This window comes from Hemicordylus capensis, chromosome 4 (assembly GCF_027244095.1).
Source record: "Hemicordylus capensis ecotype Gifberg chromosome 4, rHemCap1.1.pri, whole genome shotgun sequence".
Classification (NCBI taxonomy): Eukaryota; Metazoa; Chordata; class Lepidosauria; order Squamata; family Cordylidae; genus Hemicordylus; species Hemicordylus capensis.
Window position 1 is genome coordinate 262637689 of NC_069660.1, and position 17909 is coordinate 262655597.

At 43.4% G+C, this 17909-nt stretch overlaps 1 protein-coding gene across 1 annotated transcript in view; it reads left to right on the forward strand.

Moving 5' to 3' along the window:
* Positions 1-17909, forward strand: part of RAB2A (RAB2A, member RAS oncogene family) — a 64491-nt gene that overhangs the window by 19853 nt on the left and 26729 nt on the right. The window contains exons 2-4 of the mRNA XM_053246213.1: positions 2132-2203; positions 8561-8628; positions 17608-17690. Coding sequence (XP_053102188.1) covers positions 2132-2203; positions 8561-8628; positions 17608-17690 — 223 coding nt within the window. The remainder of the gene's footprint in view (positions 1-2131; positions 2204-8560; positions 8629-17607; positions 17691-17909) is intronic.

The following is a 17909-nucleotide window of genomic DNA, read 5'->3' on the forward strand; positions in this document are numbered from 1 at the left end:
AGCCTAGACCACAAACACTAGTATCCACAGTTCTTGGAGACTCGCCTGCGCGTTATGCTCCTGCGCACCACTCGCCTAGGCGACAGTCGCCCATCCCTGTACAACTTTCTCCTAGACAACATTCGCCCATTCCCATCTTGGAGGATGACAGTGACGATGGGACTGACTCTTATGAGTCCGAAACCACGGAACCGGACCCTGGGGATCCAGACGAACCAGAACTGCTGGATCCGGGACTTAATGTGGCTGTGGTTCCATCCAGTCTTCATCCCGATGCTGCCTCATATCTCACGGGCAGCAAAGTCAGAGTGGGAGGTCCTACAGACCTCTGCCCCAACCTCTAAGCGTCTGGAAGCTCTTTACCGGGTCCAGGAGGAAGGTAACGAGTACCTTGTTCATCACCCAACGCTAAACTCACTGGTGGTGGACTGTGCAACCACTGCAAAAGGGGGAAGAAGGCATACTACCCCTGCAGACAAGGAAGGGAGGAAGCTTGATGGACTAGGTCGCCGCACCTATTCCACCGTATGTCTCTCTATCAAGATAGCGAACTATATTGCCTGCCAGGCCAAGTATACCCATTTGTTGTGGGAAACCTTGTTTGAACAGCGCAACACGCTGGATCCTGTGGATTTCCTGAAACTGTTCGAAGCCACCTTTGCCAAGACAACGTCTACTACTAGACAACAGCTGGCTAACGCGAAACATCTTGCCGAGTCTGAATCGCGCACGTTGACATTGTCCATTATTTTGTGGAAACATGCTTGGCTGAGGGCGACTGGCCTACAACAGGACATGAAGGATCGTATTGAGACCCTCCCATTTGACGGGAAGGTTCTGTTTTCTGACAAGACAGATGAAACAATGGAGCAGTGGGAAAAGTCCAGGCTGACTGCTCGTTCGTTTTTGACTCAGAAGGCAACCAACCCAAAGTATCAGCCTTACCATCAATACCAGCGCAAGCAACAGTACTACCGTCGGACCGACCGCAGAGCCTACAAGTGCCAATATCAGCGGTACAACAAATGACCATTCTATAATAGAAACAAGCCAAACCAACAAGGCAGGACTAAGGCTGCACAGCAGCCTAAACAGCAGCTTTGATCTGGGCGCCAGCCCACTAGCACATGGCAGCAACAAATCCAACAGTTGCTCCGTGGAGAGGACATTCAACAACGTAGCAAAAACAACAAAAATCAACAACGAAATCTCAAGGACCAATATCTCCTTGACGCCACTTCAGAATACCATCAAACTGGCCAGCTACGCGCCAGCGTGGCACTACATAACATTGGACCGCTGGGTTCTCCGCATTGTGAATGAGGGGTATGCGATCGAGTTCAGAGAACTCCCACCCTTCTTGGGAATAAAGTACACCCCCGTGACTCTGGTGCTACAGGAAGAAGTGCATCAATTGCTACAAAAGAAGGCAATCTCTCCAGTGCAGTGGGCACAGGGACAGTTGGGATTCTACTCCCGGTATTTCCAGATCCCAAAAAGGCATGGAGGCATACAAGAAACTGAATATGAGGACGCCCAACCGCTGCTAGATGGTGCTAGTCATGTGCAGTAGGCGGTTGCGGGCGTCTCGAGGAGCTATAGAATTCTTACCGAAGCTGGTCTGCGTAGGCGCAGAACCCACTGTTATGACTGTCCAGGATCACTACCAGATCATCTGTTACAGGTAAGCAACCTGTTTTTTCTTGCACTAATACTTGTGCATCCATGCTTCTCACATGTCTCAGGTCCTTGATCTAGTCCCTATATATCCCAGAATTAAGCAGTTATTTCTCTGCTACTAATGGTCATTTGGTTTCCAGCGATGGTTACTAGCCAACTTCTGAGTAGCATGCATATGAATGAGGGGTGGGATTTTGGTATTCAGGGTACTTTGAGGAGTTTGCAGGCTCCAAGTGATTTCTCCTTCTATTGTTCTCCGAAGAATTACATTAAATGTGCTAAAACCTAGGATTTAGCAGCTGTGTGTGGTGGTATTTTTTCTCAAACTTGAAAATATGTGGCAGCATTGTGGGGTGGGGAAGGACAATAATACTTCTACTTTCTGAAATATTAGTTTCTAAAGTATTGTTTGTTTATATGGATATGCTTGAAAGGGATTTTTGTTTTCCAGGTGTTGGAAAATCATGTTTATTGTTGCAGTTTACAGACAAAAGGTTTCAACCAGTACATGACCTTACTATAGGTAAGTCATTAAACGTAGGTGAAGGTGATGGGCAACTATATGTGTCAGTGTTTTGTAGTGGATGTATAGACTTTTGGCTGGCAATCATACATCTACAAGTTTTACAGGGCATCCTAAATATGCTTACTTGGAAGTAAATCTCACTCAGTTAATTTACTTCTTGTTAAGTATGTTTAGGGTTTTAGTCTTAGAGTGGCACTGGTAAGTAGGGTTTCATATGCTGGATAAGAAAGTTTAGTAATTTTTATGAGACAAAATGTCACCACCCAGACTTAAAGATCTGTTGGTTGTATTTGTAAATAAAATGTACATGTTCTGTGCAAAAATTGTACTAATTTAACTACATTAGGTACTATTGCCAATCAGTTTCTAAACCGGTCACCTCTCAATGTCAACTTAAATTTTTTGTAAAATTTGAGCTATAAGGCTCTTATAAGTCTAAATGATTATCTGTTTAAGGAATTTTACTAATTTAACTTAGTTGAGTCCAATATAGTGAAATTTGATCCACTTTTTCATATTCTCCTTAGATAGTAAACAGTCATTTAGATCGTGATCTGTTGCCATTAATAGGTATGGGTTCTGTGCCTGTGCAGGACCCTGCAGATGGATTTGCTTGTTCCTCGTGGCACCCACGTTCCAGCTTGCACACTCGGCATGTCCATTGCTTTCCGTGGTTGGAGCGCCATGTTGTCAGATGCTTTCCAACCACCAAAGTGTCAACAGCATCTCATTGGCTAGTGCAATTCCACTTGAGACCAGTTCTACAAAAACAAAAGTATTCATGGTTTCTTTGGTTATTTGACTTGGACTGGCTCTTATTTGACTATGCTTCTCATTCTGAATGTTGCTTTGTTAACATTGGACACCTTGGACTGGGCTTGGATTACTCTTCGGATATTAGATGTTGGCTTTGTCGATACCATTAGGCAGTTTTTTTTCTAGCAAATGGATATTTAAAAGACTTAAGAGGTGCATGGAGTGTGGCAGCAAACTACCGACTGCCATGACTACTGCCTCTTATGCTTGAGCAAGTGTCATAACCCAGCAGCTCGTAATATTTGCACTATGTTCTCAAAGCAGACTTTGAAGAATCATGCCCTTCATCTGAGTGCCGCACTCTACAAACAGGCCTTGAGGCCACCAACTCCAATGCTGAGATCTCCATCGACATCGCCTTCAATGTCTATTACAGTGTTGAAGTCTATTTCAGGGACTCCAGCACATGCACAGTTGAAATCCTCGACATCTATACCTACTACTTAAACTTAAGAACGTGTCTTTAAGCATCCGAAGGAACTCCCTAGGGGTTCTGTTTTGACACATTGTCACAAGCACAAAAAGAATAAAAGATCTTCAGATGAGGGTCTCTCTCCAGCTTCTTCGAAGAAACACAGGAATAAGTCACCTAGATCCCCGCCCAGATTGATTACTGGGCCGCCTTTGTGACTGAAGGATCCCTACTGATCTCCTCCATGTCGATTACTTGACCAATGACCAGCCACACGATGCCAAGAAAAAATATCAACGGTGTTGATGGAAGATCCTTGCTCTTCATGGACTACTGTCCCTGAGATTGCGTGTGCATCCCCTTCCATCTCAACCCCACATCGACCCTGTCTCCGGCCAGGATTCCAGAACAGTCCCCTTTGACACCGAGGGAAACAACTCCTTGACATCGACAGCTTACATCTCCAGCCAATTCTGATTTGAACCAGAGGACCCCCCCATAGGACGCTGATGCTCTCTTGGATCCAACCCCTCTGAAGACATTACTTTCTATCCTGGACTTATCAGTAAGCATGCCTTTGGGATCAACTTTCCATGGCTTCCTGAGTCAAGGTTGGATGTCAACCCTGACATCGAGGAAGTGCCAGCATCCATACCGAAGAGTCCTTCAATGTTGCTGGTTTTACTGACCACCCAGAGGCCGTCAGTGTTGAGACTGGTACCTGTGTGAACCACAGGGCCAAAATCGGCACTGTTGGGATGTGCCTTGGAAATCTATAGAATATGCTATTACACAAGGACTAATGGGCCACAAAGAATTGATTCATGGCTGTGGTTTCTACCACTCCCTTTCACCGGGAATGCCATATGATTATGCAGAATACCAACTAAGGGAGGCTAGATGTTTGTTGAGTCAGCAAATTGCTTCTACTACCTTTGTGCCTCAAAGGCCAGTGGTGCCAAGTCTTCATACTCATCTGGCTGCTGGATCACCATCTGGGTTCCACCATGACCCTCCAGTTGTGCCTATACTGACACAGCCTTCAGCTGTACCTTCTGTTGTGTCTGCTGTTATGCAACCTTCTTCCGTGCCAAAGGTTCCTACTCCCATTCCGAGTGCCCCGGGTGTGCCTAGCCATTCTACTGTGCTGGAGGGGAATTGGCAATTGCTTCTTCAACCACAACTTCTGTGGCCGCACAGGCGATGAGTACTCCTGCTGCCCCTTCCTCAGATGAGGATTGCACCTCATCATCAGACTTGGATGGGGAGTCTCTGAGCACTGAACATCCTTCAGAACCACCCTTTGATGGCCCACCAAAATCTTCCACCTCAGACGGAGGAACTAAAAGCCTGCCACATTAAGATTTTGAAAATGGCAGAGACTTTAGACCTGGAAATTAAAAAACCAACTGTGGACTTAAAGACCCAGTCAGCCAGGGAAATATTGCAAACTTCAAAGCACTTGGAGGGCCTTTACAGGGTTCAAGAGGAGGACAGCTCTTACTTGTTGAAACACCCTGTTCCTAACTCCCTCGCCATTGATTGTGTGTTATCTTCCTCATAATCCAGACATCTCCATACTACCCCATCAGAAAAGGAAGGCAGGAAGATGGATGTGTTAGGCCACAAAGTCTACTCCACGATGAGTTTGTCTGTTTGCATTGCCAATTACATTGCCTGTATGGCTTGTTGCCTGTGGGACAATTCACAAGAAGAATCTGCTTCTCTCTCACCTGATGAATTTCAAAAACGTTTCAAGGAAGTCCTTGCTAAGTCAACAGTGGTCACCAGGCAGCAACTTAGCACTTCCAAACACCTGGCTGAGACTGAATCTGGCACTATGGCGACAGCAGATTCTATTCGAAGGCATGCTTGGTTATGTTTACTACACTGCAACAAGATATGAAAGACTGAATTGAATGTTTACCATTTGATGGCAAGGACATCTTCTGCGAGACTATGGACACCACTGTGGAGTGCCTTTTTAAAAAATCTAAGTTTACAGCAAAGTCATTCACCACTAGGGATGTGCACAAACCAGTCCGGAAGCCATAACAGAGGCCTCCGAACTGGTTCGAACGTGGCCTGGTGTGTGTGTGGGGATTGCACTTACCCCTCCCACTGCTTTCACCCCTCCAGCACTCCATTTTTTTGGAAACAATTTTAGGGCAGCAGCATTCCTCCCTGCTGCCCCTGCCCCCCCCCCATTGTTAGCTGGAAATACTGGAAGTAACAAACGCGCATGTGCCCGCCGCTGCTCACACGTTGCATGTGTGTCGTGCGCACACAACGTGCAGCGCACACACACTTGTTACTTCCGGTATCGGGGATCTTGTACCAACAAAGATTCTTCTAAACAGTCCACCGTTATCACCTCCACAATCTGCCAATGTTACTACCATCAGCTTGGCCATTGCCAGTTCCATCAAACTGGCAAGCCATGCCCCAGCATGGCACTGTATAACATCAGATAAGTGGATGCTTCGCATTATTGCCACTGGCTATGCAATAGAGTTCAAAGCTTTGTTTTCATGGGCATAAAATACATGCCAGCAACTCCAATGTTTGAAGAGGTGCAGATTTTATTGGAGAAAGGGCCTATTGTCTCTGTGCGGTGGACTCTACGGCAGAATGGATTCTACATATGCTGTTTTCAGTTCCCAAAGCGTGGTGTGGAGGATCCACCCAATCATGGATCTCGGATGGCTCAACATGTATATCGATGTACGGAATTTCAGAATGATAATGTTGCAAAGCATCTTACTACTCCTCCACATGTAGGAGTAACTTGCAACATTAGACCTCATTGATGCCTATTTCCATATCGGTATTAAAGAGAATTGCAGGAAATACCTAAGGTTTATTGTAGGAAATTCAGTGTACAGGGTGCTCCACTTAGAATTATCCATCAGGGTGTTAACAAAATACATGGCCGTACACCTCAGAATACAGGGTGTTATTTCTGGACAATTGTTTATTGGTGGGGCGAGACAGAGAAGAGTTACTTTCTCAGATCCTCTATGTTCTCACTCTTCTTCAAGACCTTGGCATCCAGGTCAATTGGAAAAAAATCACACCTGGCCCCTGTGAAGTGAATACCTTACATTGGAGCAGTGTTGGACACATGCACAAGAAGGGCATACTTGCCAAGGGACCACTGTCTTCAGATCCAGGATATGATCAGCAGATTCTGCAATGGGCCAACCCAAAAGGCACAACAGATACAGAGGATACTTGGCTTTATTATGGCTGTGTTCCTGGCTCTCAAGTATTTCATCTTTACTGCGAGGCAATGTGGTCCAACTGGATCTCTGCAATACCATAGCCATAGCTTACCTCAACAGACAAAGGGGGACTGTCTCCCATTCAATATGAGCTCTGAGATTCCAGATCTGAAACTGGTGCATTTTCCATCAAATCCATTCAATTAGCTAATTTTCTTACATCTGGCTGCACTCATACAGGCTGGGGTGGAAAAACAGTATTCTCCCATCCTGATGTAAGAAATTCCTGAGGGCCATTAATAATTTATTCCCTCCTGTCCATAAACCTACGGAACGGTGGAGTCTCTCGCTGGTGTTTTTCACCCCGACTGAAAAACTCTTTGAACTGCTTACCACTACATCCATAAAGTTGTTGACTTTGAAGACTGCTTTCTTGGTGGTGATCACTCTGTGCATTGATGTTCCTTATACTAGATTCTATCCAGATAAGGTCCTTGTGCAACTTATCGTCCAAAGATTGTTACGGACTTCCATTTGAATCAAGACATCATGCTATTCATGATTCTTCCAGAATCTGTCAACTCCAGAATGCTCTTTACATTCCCTAGACATTAAAAGGTGCCTACTCTTCTACCTTAAAGGGACTAAGGACTTAAGTAAAAGCAATAGCCTCTTTGTGATTTTCAAGGGCAAGGTTAAGAGCCAAACTATTTCTTGCCAAAGGCTGTCGCATTGGCTTGTGGAGTTAATTTTGATGACCTATAGGCTTCAAGATGTACAACCTCCACAAACTATAAGGGTTCATTCTACTAGAGCTTATGCCTTATCAGTGGCTCATTTGTCTGGCATTAAAATTCAAGACATCTGTGCTGCAGCTACTTGTTCTGCACATATGCCATTTATTAAACATTATGCAATCGTTCTTTGCTCTGCTGCAGAGGTGAGTTTTGGGGAAGATGTGCTGAAAAGGGTGTTACACCCACCTCCTTATAGGAAGCTTGCTAATCACCCACACTTATGAATGACAATGAATCACAAGCCGGATAAATAGGTTGCTCACCTGTATGATGATTTGGTAGAGATCCGTTGACATTCATAAGACCCTCCCATTCCTCCCCTCAGCAGTAGATTGCAGAAGACAATCAAGATAAAAGAAGTATACAGTAGTACTAGAAATAATACTTAGCAGTGACTTTGGTCATGGGATGATTGTCTATTCATGGTGGCCGTCCAGGAACCAACAAAATGATGCCCTAACCATTGAAAGCAACAGATACGCCGAGTGTACGAGTCAGAACGCAGGTGCAACGAGGAGCTAGCAAATCCATTCACTAAGTCCTGCATAGGCACTATACCCATACTTATGAATGTCGACAGATCACTGTAAGATCATTAGTTACAAGTGAGCAACCTGTTTTAATTTTCACTTTTTGTAGATTACATTATATTGTGATGTTTTTAAAGGTACTGGTTTCTTTTATAGGGTTTAATGTGTTTATAATATAATAAAGGTTTTATAATAAACTTTTACAGGGTTTATTGCCTGTTTAAAGGGAATATTATTTGAGTTTCATATTGCATTAAAACATTGTGGAAATTGTATTACAAATAGTTTTTCCTACCTTAGTTTGGATATAAGCCATTTGGGTGGGGGAATGAACTAGAAGTAAAAGACATTTTTGGGGAGCATAGGAAACTAGTGTTTTGAAATATGTCTGACAGTAGAAAAGCTTACAAAATTTGAATGAAGCTGTAGTAACTAGTATTGCAGTGGGGCAGCCCAAAAGCATGAACAGTAAAGTTGCTTCCTGTTATGACAAAGTTGGAAGTCTTGTTTTTATTTAGGATTGTATGTAATTGCTGCCTTTGAGTTGTGTTATAACATTTTATTTTGTTGTTCAGGTGTAGAGTTTGGTGCTCGAATGATAACCATTGATGGTAAACAGATAAAACTTCAGATATGGGATACGGTAAGTGTAGTAAAATTTATGAACAACGTTGATTTAGAGAACAGACATGCAGTACTAAGTTCAGAGGACAGGACTAAAGAACTACTTTTAATTCTTGGAGGGATCATCCTCCTAACTGTTCAGAAAAAAGTATATTGAAAAAATGGAAACCAGTTTAGGCAGTTCTGCCTAAGCCAGGCAAATGATTGCTAGACTTTGTATCTCTTTACCTGATCAAAAATTCTACTGGCTGCAACTGTGGCTCTTGTTTCTCCTGGCTGAACAACCTCTGTCTACACAAGAATGTTTTTATCAGGGGAGGGGTCGAGGTGCAAATTAGTTACTAATGTTGAGCAAATTGGGAAGAGAAGCACTCTGTTCCAAAGTGTATTGCATGGCAGTTGTTGTTGCACTTGAATGTGTGCAGCTATGAATTTCTCAAGCTGTAGGCCATTTAACAAACTGTAGCAGGCCTGTACAATTTGTAGCCCATAGAGCTGAATGCAACCCACCAGCTATATGGGATAGGATTCCAGAATTAGCCTCCTGTTTGCACTGTTTGGCTGGCACTGCAAAAACAGGGGAGCTGTCAAGCACCTGATAGGTCACAAAGTTGATGGGTTATATTTGGTTTGATGGGTCACAGTTTACATAGGCTTGAACTATAGTATTTTGAGTTCCAGGGCTTGATTGTTTTTGGAGCACAGTTTTTCATCCACGCAAAGCAAAATCGTGGTCCTGATTCTGGTATTGCCAATAAAATAGCAACTCCATGTCCTGCTCCAGCCATATCCACATGTGTCGCTCTTTCTCAGTCATGCAAAGCCTTGCATGAGGCTACTGTACAAATACAGACGAGCAATCTATAATTTCCTGCATTGGCGTGAGATCTGAGCACTGTGGCTACACTGATGCAAACTGGTGACTAGACACATTGCACAGGCGAAATAAGAGCACTCCATCTATTTTGCCAGAGAGTAGACTTTACAAAACACTCTCAAGTGGGTTTCATCGACTAAATCCTTGTTTAAACTAAGGTCCAAACTGCACATGAAACTTAAAATTAAACATTTCAGTCTTATTAATGTTTTTCTTCAAATCAATAGCAGTGGGCTTGGGACCATAGGCAGCGGTTCTCCATCCCTCCCCCCACCACACACACACACACACACACACACACACACACACAGAGTGGCCTGGCTCTATGTTAAGAAAAGCTAAATTGTAAGTGCTAAAATCACATATAGTTCAGTTCTGAATGTTTTGGGAGTCTTGTGCTGTTTCTTAGCTGGTCTGCACCTTAACCCTTAACCTTCCAGCATGGGGTGTGGGCATGCAATCCTCCATGAGACCTCTAGCATGCATCTACCTTCAGTGTTGGTCAGGCTGAAGAACTGCATCTTGAACAGCACCTTACATACAGCTTTTGGAGCAAGTGACACTGTTTGGGCAAGCAGTGGTGTGCGAGTGCTCCTTCTGAGCAGACAGGTGGTAGGAGGCTAGATGGAGGACCAGATGCATCTTATAGTTGCTCTGTACTAACCCACCATAATCTTGTTTGTTAGCCACCGAGCACTTGCAAAAAGTGGCCTGCAAATGTTCTAATTATATAGTGTAGGTGGGCTCCATTTCTTTGTCTATCTTCCTGTGGGATGGAGAGAGAGAGAGAGAGAGAATGACTGACTGCTTCCTCTATTAATTTAATTTCCTCTATTAATATGAAGAGATGCTATAATTGCATGCAGGACCATCTATTCTTTCTTAAGTAGAGGGAAAGGTATCAGCATAGTAGAGATGCCCTTCTCTTGCCGCACCCCCCTCCCCCGGCAAATAAAAACAAATAGCAAGAGCATGGGTGAAGGTTACCCAGCACTTATCCATCATGTAGTAGGGAAATACTCTGGGTACCATAAGGTAGTGGTGACTGTATGCAATGTTCTGTGTTTTAAAAAATCATGCACACTGTTGCTCAAGAGCACCCATGTGCAAACAAGATAAATTTCACAAAGTTGTGCAATAAACAGCCAGTGGAAATAATGGCCATTCATCATGCAACTGCATTTGGACAATTTTTGTGTTGTGTTCTTGTGCAACTGTACCCTGTTTATCAATTAGCCTCCCCAGTGAGGTTCGCCTGGCTTCATCACATTGTTCTTTTCGAAACCATGTAAAGACCTTTTAGTTCACTTGGACCTTTTTCTTTTTCTTTTTTTTAAACTAAATTTTAAATTTTTTTGAGGTGATTGTAACTGATTTCTTAAGAAATGTTTTTGTATTGTATTTTGTATCTCCCCCCCCACACACACACTTTTGGGTGTGTTTTGATTTAATATGTGTGTTTATCTTATGTTTTTGATGTTGCTGTGTTGCAAGCTGCCCAGAGAAAAAGCAGTTATTGGGTGTCTAACAAAAAAAGTTTGTTGTTATTATTAACTGCATGTACATTTCATTAGATGAAATGTTGCACAGTGTGTCAGCCAGAATGCAGATACTGCTCTTGGGGGAGATAATTGTCTGGTTGAAAGACAATGAACACAGCTTGCTTATCCTCTGCTAACACAACAGTGCATAAGACCACTCTCTGCTGGTGGTTGCTACATTGCAGTACCTCTTGGGCACTAGTGCTGACCTTCTTAGCATCTTTAAACCAGCCTTGTCCTTTCCCATGGTCACTTTTAGTGGCCCTCTGCATTTGAAGCAATTACGGGAAATTAATCAATTTATGTGAGGGGATGGTGAAGTAGTAAGAAGTCCTTCCCTCTCTACCTCCATTTCTTGCTTTTGAAATCAAAACCTATGTAGCATAATATTAACTCTAATAATAAATAAATGTAAACAGAAAGCTAATTGCTATTCAGTAATATATGGTATTTCAGTAATGCAAAGATGTATTGGGAGACAGGTGAATCTAAACTCAATGAAAGATTTTTGGAGGATGAATGGGAGCTATCTGCAATTTGTAATGATCAAATTCTGATTAGTTTTTACTACTTCATTTGCCATTTGTGAGAGCTAGGCCAGGGACCTCTTTCTCCCCTGATGTGACTCTGAGATGAATTGGATAGGAGAAAGTGACTAAGGGAAAGGAGCATTTTGAAGCATGACAGCACTGCAGTGGGTGGGCGGGGGCAGCTTACGGGAGGAGCAGGTAGGACCTGCCTGTCTCCTTTTAAAGGTACCCTGCATCGAAACGTTTCAGCTGCAGGAGTCCAAATTATTTTTGTACCTCTCCAGAGAGGCACCAGAATGATTCGAGTGCATCCCTATATTGAGAGCTTATTGAACATATAGCAGGCCTCAATCTACATGATGGATTGAACAAAACCAGTTTATATGGATTAGAAGCCCAGCAGAGAGGGAGAGTCCATCCACTTCCCACCTGGTGCTGCCTGGAGTGAGAGACCTGGTGGTTGCTGGTGTCCCTTCTGCTGTTGCCTGCCTGCTTCTGCTTCCCCTGTGGGGCTGCAGCCTCAGGGTAACATCTGTGGGCAGGATTGGGACCAGTCCCTGAGTGACTCAGCTGTTCCTCGGGTCACCTGCTCAGTTTTGGGCTTTATAGGAAGGCTCCTTGTGGCGGCGGGCCCGCCACCAAAGGGGCGACACCAAAGGAGGTCGCCCCTTTGGGGGAGAACGAGGGCAAGGGCTATAAGGCTTCTGTTTAATCAGTTTTAAACTGTTTTAGACTTGGATTGGAGTTGTAATGTGTTTTGAGTTTGGCTGGAGATGGTGGGACAGAGGGCACCTTTGTTGACTATGGGGCAGCTATCCCAGTGGTGGTGGGGAATAGAAGAAGTAATGTTGGCAGGTCAGCAGGCCGTTCCAGGGGAAGGATAGTCAGGAATTTAATAGCTGTCTCCCCTTCTAGCTGTCCTGCCAGCTCTTTGACCTTGGGGAGCACTGCCAACAACCCACATAGCCTTACCATGCTCCTCTGCAATGCCAGGTCAGTCTAAAATAAACCAGAACTCATCCATGATTTGATCATGGATGAAGAGGCCAACCTGGTATGTATTACTGAGACTTGGTTGGGGAAGGCTAGTGGTCCAGTTTGGTCCCAGCTTCTTCCTCCAGAATATTCTGTAGAGGATAAGGTGAAGGGACATGGGCGGGGAGGTGGAGTGTCTGTGGTTTATAAGAATAACATCTCCCTTACAAGGGTCCCTGTTAGGGTATTTGACCATATTGAACGTGTGTACGTGAGTTTGGGGACCAGGGATAGATTGGGAATTCTGTTGGTGTACCAATTGCCCCGCTGCCCAGCAAAATCCCTTACTGAGCTCACGGACTTGGTCACTGAACTCGTGTTGGAGTCTCCCAGACTCTTGGTGCTGGGGGACTTCAATGTTCATTTTGGGACCAATCTGTCCGGGGCAGCTCAGGAGTTCATAGCGGCCATGACAACTATGGGTCTATCCCAAGTAGTCTCTGGACCGACACATATTGCAGGTTGCACGCTTGATTTAGTATTTTACTCTGATCAGGGTGGTTTCCATGGGTGGGGACTCCTGTGACTTCCCCATTGTCATGGACGGACCACCATCTGGTTAAGGTTGGACTTATAACCACTTCCCACCTCCGCAGGGGTGAGGGGGATATTAGAATGGTCTGCCCGAAGAGGTTATTGGATCCAGTAAGATTCCAAGAAGCCTTGGAGGGATTCAATGTTGGCTTTGTCGGTGATCCTGTTGATGCTTTGCTTGAGAATTGGAACAACTTGCTCACCAGGGCAGTAGACACGATTGCTCCCAAGCGTCCCCTCCAACCCAATTCAAAATTGGCCCCTTGGTATACGGAAGATCTATTGGGGCTGAAGCAGCAAGGTATGTGACTGGAGCACAAGTGGAGGAAGACTCGACTCGAATCTGACGGATTGCGACATAGAGCACATCTAAAGATCTATGCTCAGGCAATGTGTGTAGCAAAGAGGCGGTTCTTTTCTGCCCGTATTGCCTCTGCGAGTTCACGTTCAGCAGAGTTGTTCAGGGTTGTGAGGGGATTAGTATTTGCTCCCCTTTACTTGAAACAGAATTTGGAGTCATCAGTTACCCGCTGTGATGTGTTTAAAGAGTTTTTCGCAGATAAAAATTTCTCTGATTCGGGCCGACCTAGATGGAGACCTCACAATTAATTTGATGTCTGAACTGGAGGTGCCCAACAACTCCTCTTATGTGATTCGACTGGCTCGGTTTCAGTTTGTGACTCCTGAGGATGTGGACAAGCTGCTTGGAGCGGTGATGCCTACCACTTGTTCTCTTGGCCCTTGTCCAACATGACTTGTTCTATCTAGCAGGAAGGCTGTTGTAGACAGGCTGGTGGAAATCATAAATGCTTCTCTGGGAGGGCAGGATGCCTCCTTGTCTTAAGGAGGCAATCATTAGACCTCTTCTAAAGAAGCCTGCGTTAGATCCCTCAGAGTTGAGCAATTATAGGCCTGTTTCCAACCTTCTGTGGCCGGGCAAGGTAATTGAGAGGGTAGTGGCCTCTCAGCTCCAGGCAGTCTTGGAGGAAACTGATTATCTAGACCCATTTCAAACTGGTTTTCAGGCAGACTACGGGGTGGAGACTGCCTTGGTCGGCCTGATGGATGATCTCCAATTGGGAATGGTCAGAGGAAGTGTGACTCTGTTGGTCCTTTTGGACCTCTCGGCGGCTTTCAATACTATCAACCATAGTATCCTTCTGGAACGTCTGAGGGGGTTGGAGGTAGGAGGCACTGTTTTACAGTGGTTTTGCTCCTACCTCTCAGACAGATTCCAGATGGTGTTGATTGGAGATTGTTGCTCTTCAAAATCTGAGCTTAAGTATGGTGTCCCTCAAGGCTCCGTACTCTCTCCAATCCTTTTCAACATCTACATGAAACTGCTGGGAGAGATCATCAGGGGATTTGGAGCAGGATGTTATCAGTATGCTGATGACACCCAGATCTATTTCTCCATGTCAACCTCTTCAGGAGATGGCATATCTGCCCTGAATGCCTGCCTGAAAGCAGTAATGGCCTGGATGAGGGAAAATAAACTGAAGCTCAATCCAGATAAGACGGAGGTACTTATTTTGCAGGGTCAGAACTCTAGAGACGATTTTGACCTAACTGTTCTAGATGAAGTCACACTTCCCCAAAAGGAACAGGTTCACAGTCTGGGAGTACTTCTGGATTCACACCTCTCCCTGGTTTCCCAGGTTGAGGCGGTGGCCAGGGGTGCTTTCTAACAGCTCTGGCTGATACGCCAGCTGTGCCCATTTCTCGAGATGAATGACTTCAAAACAGTGGTACATCTGTTGGTAACCTCCAGACTGGACTTTTGTAATTCGTTCTACGTGGGGCTGTCTTTGTACGTAGTTTGGAAACTTCAGTTGGTTCAGAATGCGGCAGTCAGGTTGGTCTCTGGGTCATCTTGGAGAGACCACGTTACTCCTTTACTGATGGAGTAAACTGGCTGCCAATAGGTTTCCAGACAAAATACAAAGTGCTAGTTATAACTTATAAAGCCCTTAAACGGCTTAGGCCCTGGGTATTTAAGAGAGCATCTTCTTCACTATGAGCCACTCTTCCCATTGAGGTGATCTCAGGAGGTTCGTCTCCAGTTACCGCCAACTCGTTTGGTGGCTACATAGAAATGGGTCTTCTCAGTCGCTGCCCCGAGATTGTGGAATGCGCTCCCTGCTGAGATACGATCCTCCCCATCTCTGGCAATATTTAAAAAAACACTTGAAAACCCATCTTTTCGCCCAAGCTTTCTCAGCTTCCTAAATTTTTTAGGTTTTAATCTCTGGTTTATTTTTAAATTTTTAAATTGTTCTAAGTTTTTTGTATATATTTTTAACTTGTTTTATGCTATTGTTAACCACACAGAGATGAATATTTGGGGTGGTGTACAAATTTGATGGATAGATAATTAAATTAATAAATAAATATGATGCTGTTAAAGATCTGCTATTCTAAACTTTTTGTAGGTATTTGTTAAGACATGACAATTAAGCTCTGAATCTTTTCTCGCTTTTTTCAAGGGAAATGAGCTTGAATACTGGCAGCAATATTATTATTATTATTATTATTATTATTACATTTATATCCCGCTTTTCCTCCAAGGAGCCCAGAGCGGTGTACTACACACTTGAGTTTCTCTTTCACAACAACCCTGTGAAGTAGGTTAGGCTGAGAGAGAAGTGACTGGCCCAGAGTCATCCAGCTAGTTTTATGGCTGAATGGGGATTTGAACTCGGGTCTCCCCGGTCCTAGTCCAGCACTCTAACCATTACACCACGCTGGCTCTCCGTAGGCAATATCCATAGGCAGTGCCTTGAACTACATATTCTACTACATATTGTATTTGTTTAATACTTTGTCTTTAAATTTCTTTAAAACACCCCATTATTCATGGCTGCTGTTGACTTACTGAAAGTATTTTTAGCCTACTTTTTAAGATCTGACTGAAGGCTTATAAGATCTGTGTCCATGTGCATATACTTCTAATAACTTTTGTTTTGACAGTCTGATATGAACCAAACACAGTATATGGGAGGAGGTCCTAGGAATCCTGACAAGGCTATCTTTAATGTGATTTGATACAAAATAATGGCCACTCAAATTATAAGCACCACTCCATTAACTCAAGTATTTGTAGTTTAAAGCACAAAATTTACAAAATTAAGTTTCACAATTAAATCTGATTCAAACAACCTTATAGACACTAATAAATCCCATGATGTCTCTATGAGGTTGAAAGAAGCAGAAAATAGGCATTAGTTTTGCTTAGAACTTTTGTAATGCCAGACATATATGGCCTGTTTAAAGATATATTGACATTTATGTGAAATATAAAATATGTTAGTCCAGGCTGGGCATAGTCCACAAATATGACTTTTATGTGAAATTTTGTCATCACTAAAGACCATATATGTGGTCTGTGGCTTAATATTATAGATAAGCATTCTGCTTCCTAGAGAGTTGTGGGAGGGCAAACTCATATCTACATTCATATGTATGTAAGCATTTTCAAAACTGGAATTTAAGTAGGCCATTTACATGGCAGAGTGAATCTTATTTATTGTTGTCTATCTAAATAATATATGATTTGTTTTGTGGAATAGCTATTCTATATCCTCTTGACCTTACTTAGTCCTAATCATAGCGATAAAATTAAATATATGACCTTCCTGAAAATTTGGAAGAGAAGTAAAAAGACGGCTAGCAGGCAAATATCACTATGGACCATCTCTGAAAATCTGAGATGTGCCTTTAAACTTGGGCCTCCTCTAAAAAGAAAGAGAGAGTCTAGTTTTTCATGTGTTATCTGGTGTTTTTCACTTGTGATAACGGAAGGTTCCTTTTTACATCCCAATAAGCATTCTATCAAATGCACAGGAAATTGATTAAACATATAACAGAATGATAATAAAAAATCAAATTCAAACCCGTTTTCCGTTGGGGTTTTTTGGTGTGTTTTTTCTGTAATAAAATAATCATGGAAAGAATTCTATCCGAAGATTGTTGAAAGCTGGCTACAGTTTGATATAACGGATAAAATCTGCATCCTTGGCCTTCCTACAACCTTTACACCAGCAGATGGTGGGCGTAAAGATGTCATTCATCATTTATTTACAATGGGCTTTATTTATTCTAGTGTCAACAGCTGCCCCAGGGAGGGAGTTATTGAATTCAAATGTGAAGCACTGGGTTATTTGCTTCCTTTCAAATTTGTCTTCAGAGCTTAGTTGCTAGGAGTCCATTCTATGCTCTAATAATGATTCATGTATTGTGAAGCCATTCAGTAAATTGGGTTGTCGGGGATTGCCAAAAAAGGTTTAGAGGTCTTGTTCTTGATTCCCCCACCCCACCCGCTTAATGGTGCTACGCAGTAGACTTTTAATATGTGGCTCCTCTTTTCCAGAATTTGTGAGGTTTTGTTTTCCTTTTCCCAGACCTCTATGCAATAGAGACTTTACTTTCTGCCCTAAAAACATAAGAGGGCCAAATGAACTTTGAATTTTGTTTTCCTACAGGCTGGGCAGGAGTCCTTCCGTTCCATCACAAGGTCATACTACAGAGGGGCAGCAGGTGCCTTATTAGTGTATGACATTACAAGGTGAGTGTCTGTCAGACAGTGTCCATATAGTTGGCCTTCCTCCCCCCCCCTTGTTTTGCTATATTGAAAACCTCTGAAACATTATTCTTCAACCTAAAATGATTTCCATAAGACACTTACACATAGTATCCCAATGTACAAGCCTCAAATTGGATTGAGAAAGAGAGAGAAAATAGGTCTGATGTCAAAGTTAGAATTAAAGATGACATAAAGTCTGAG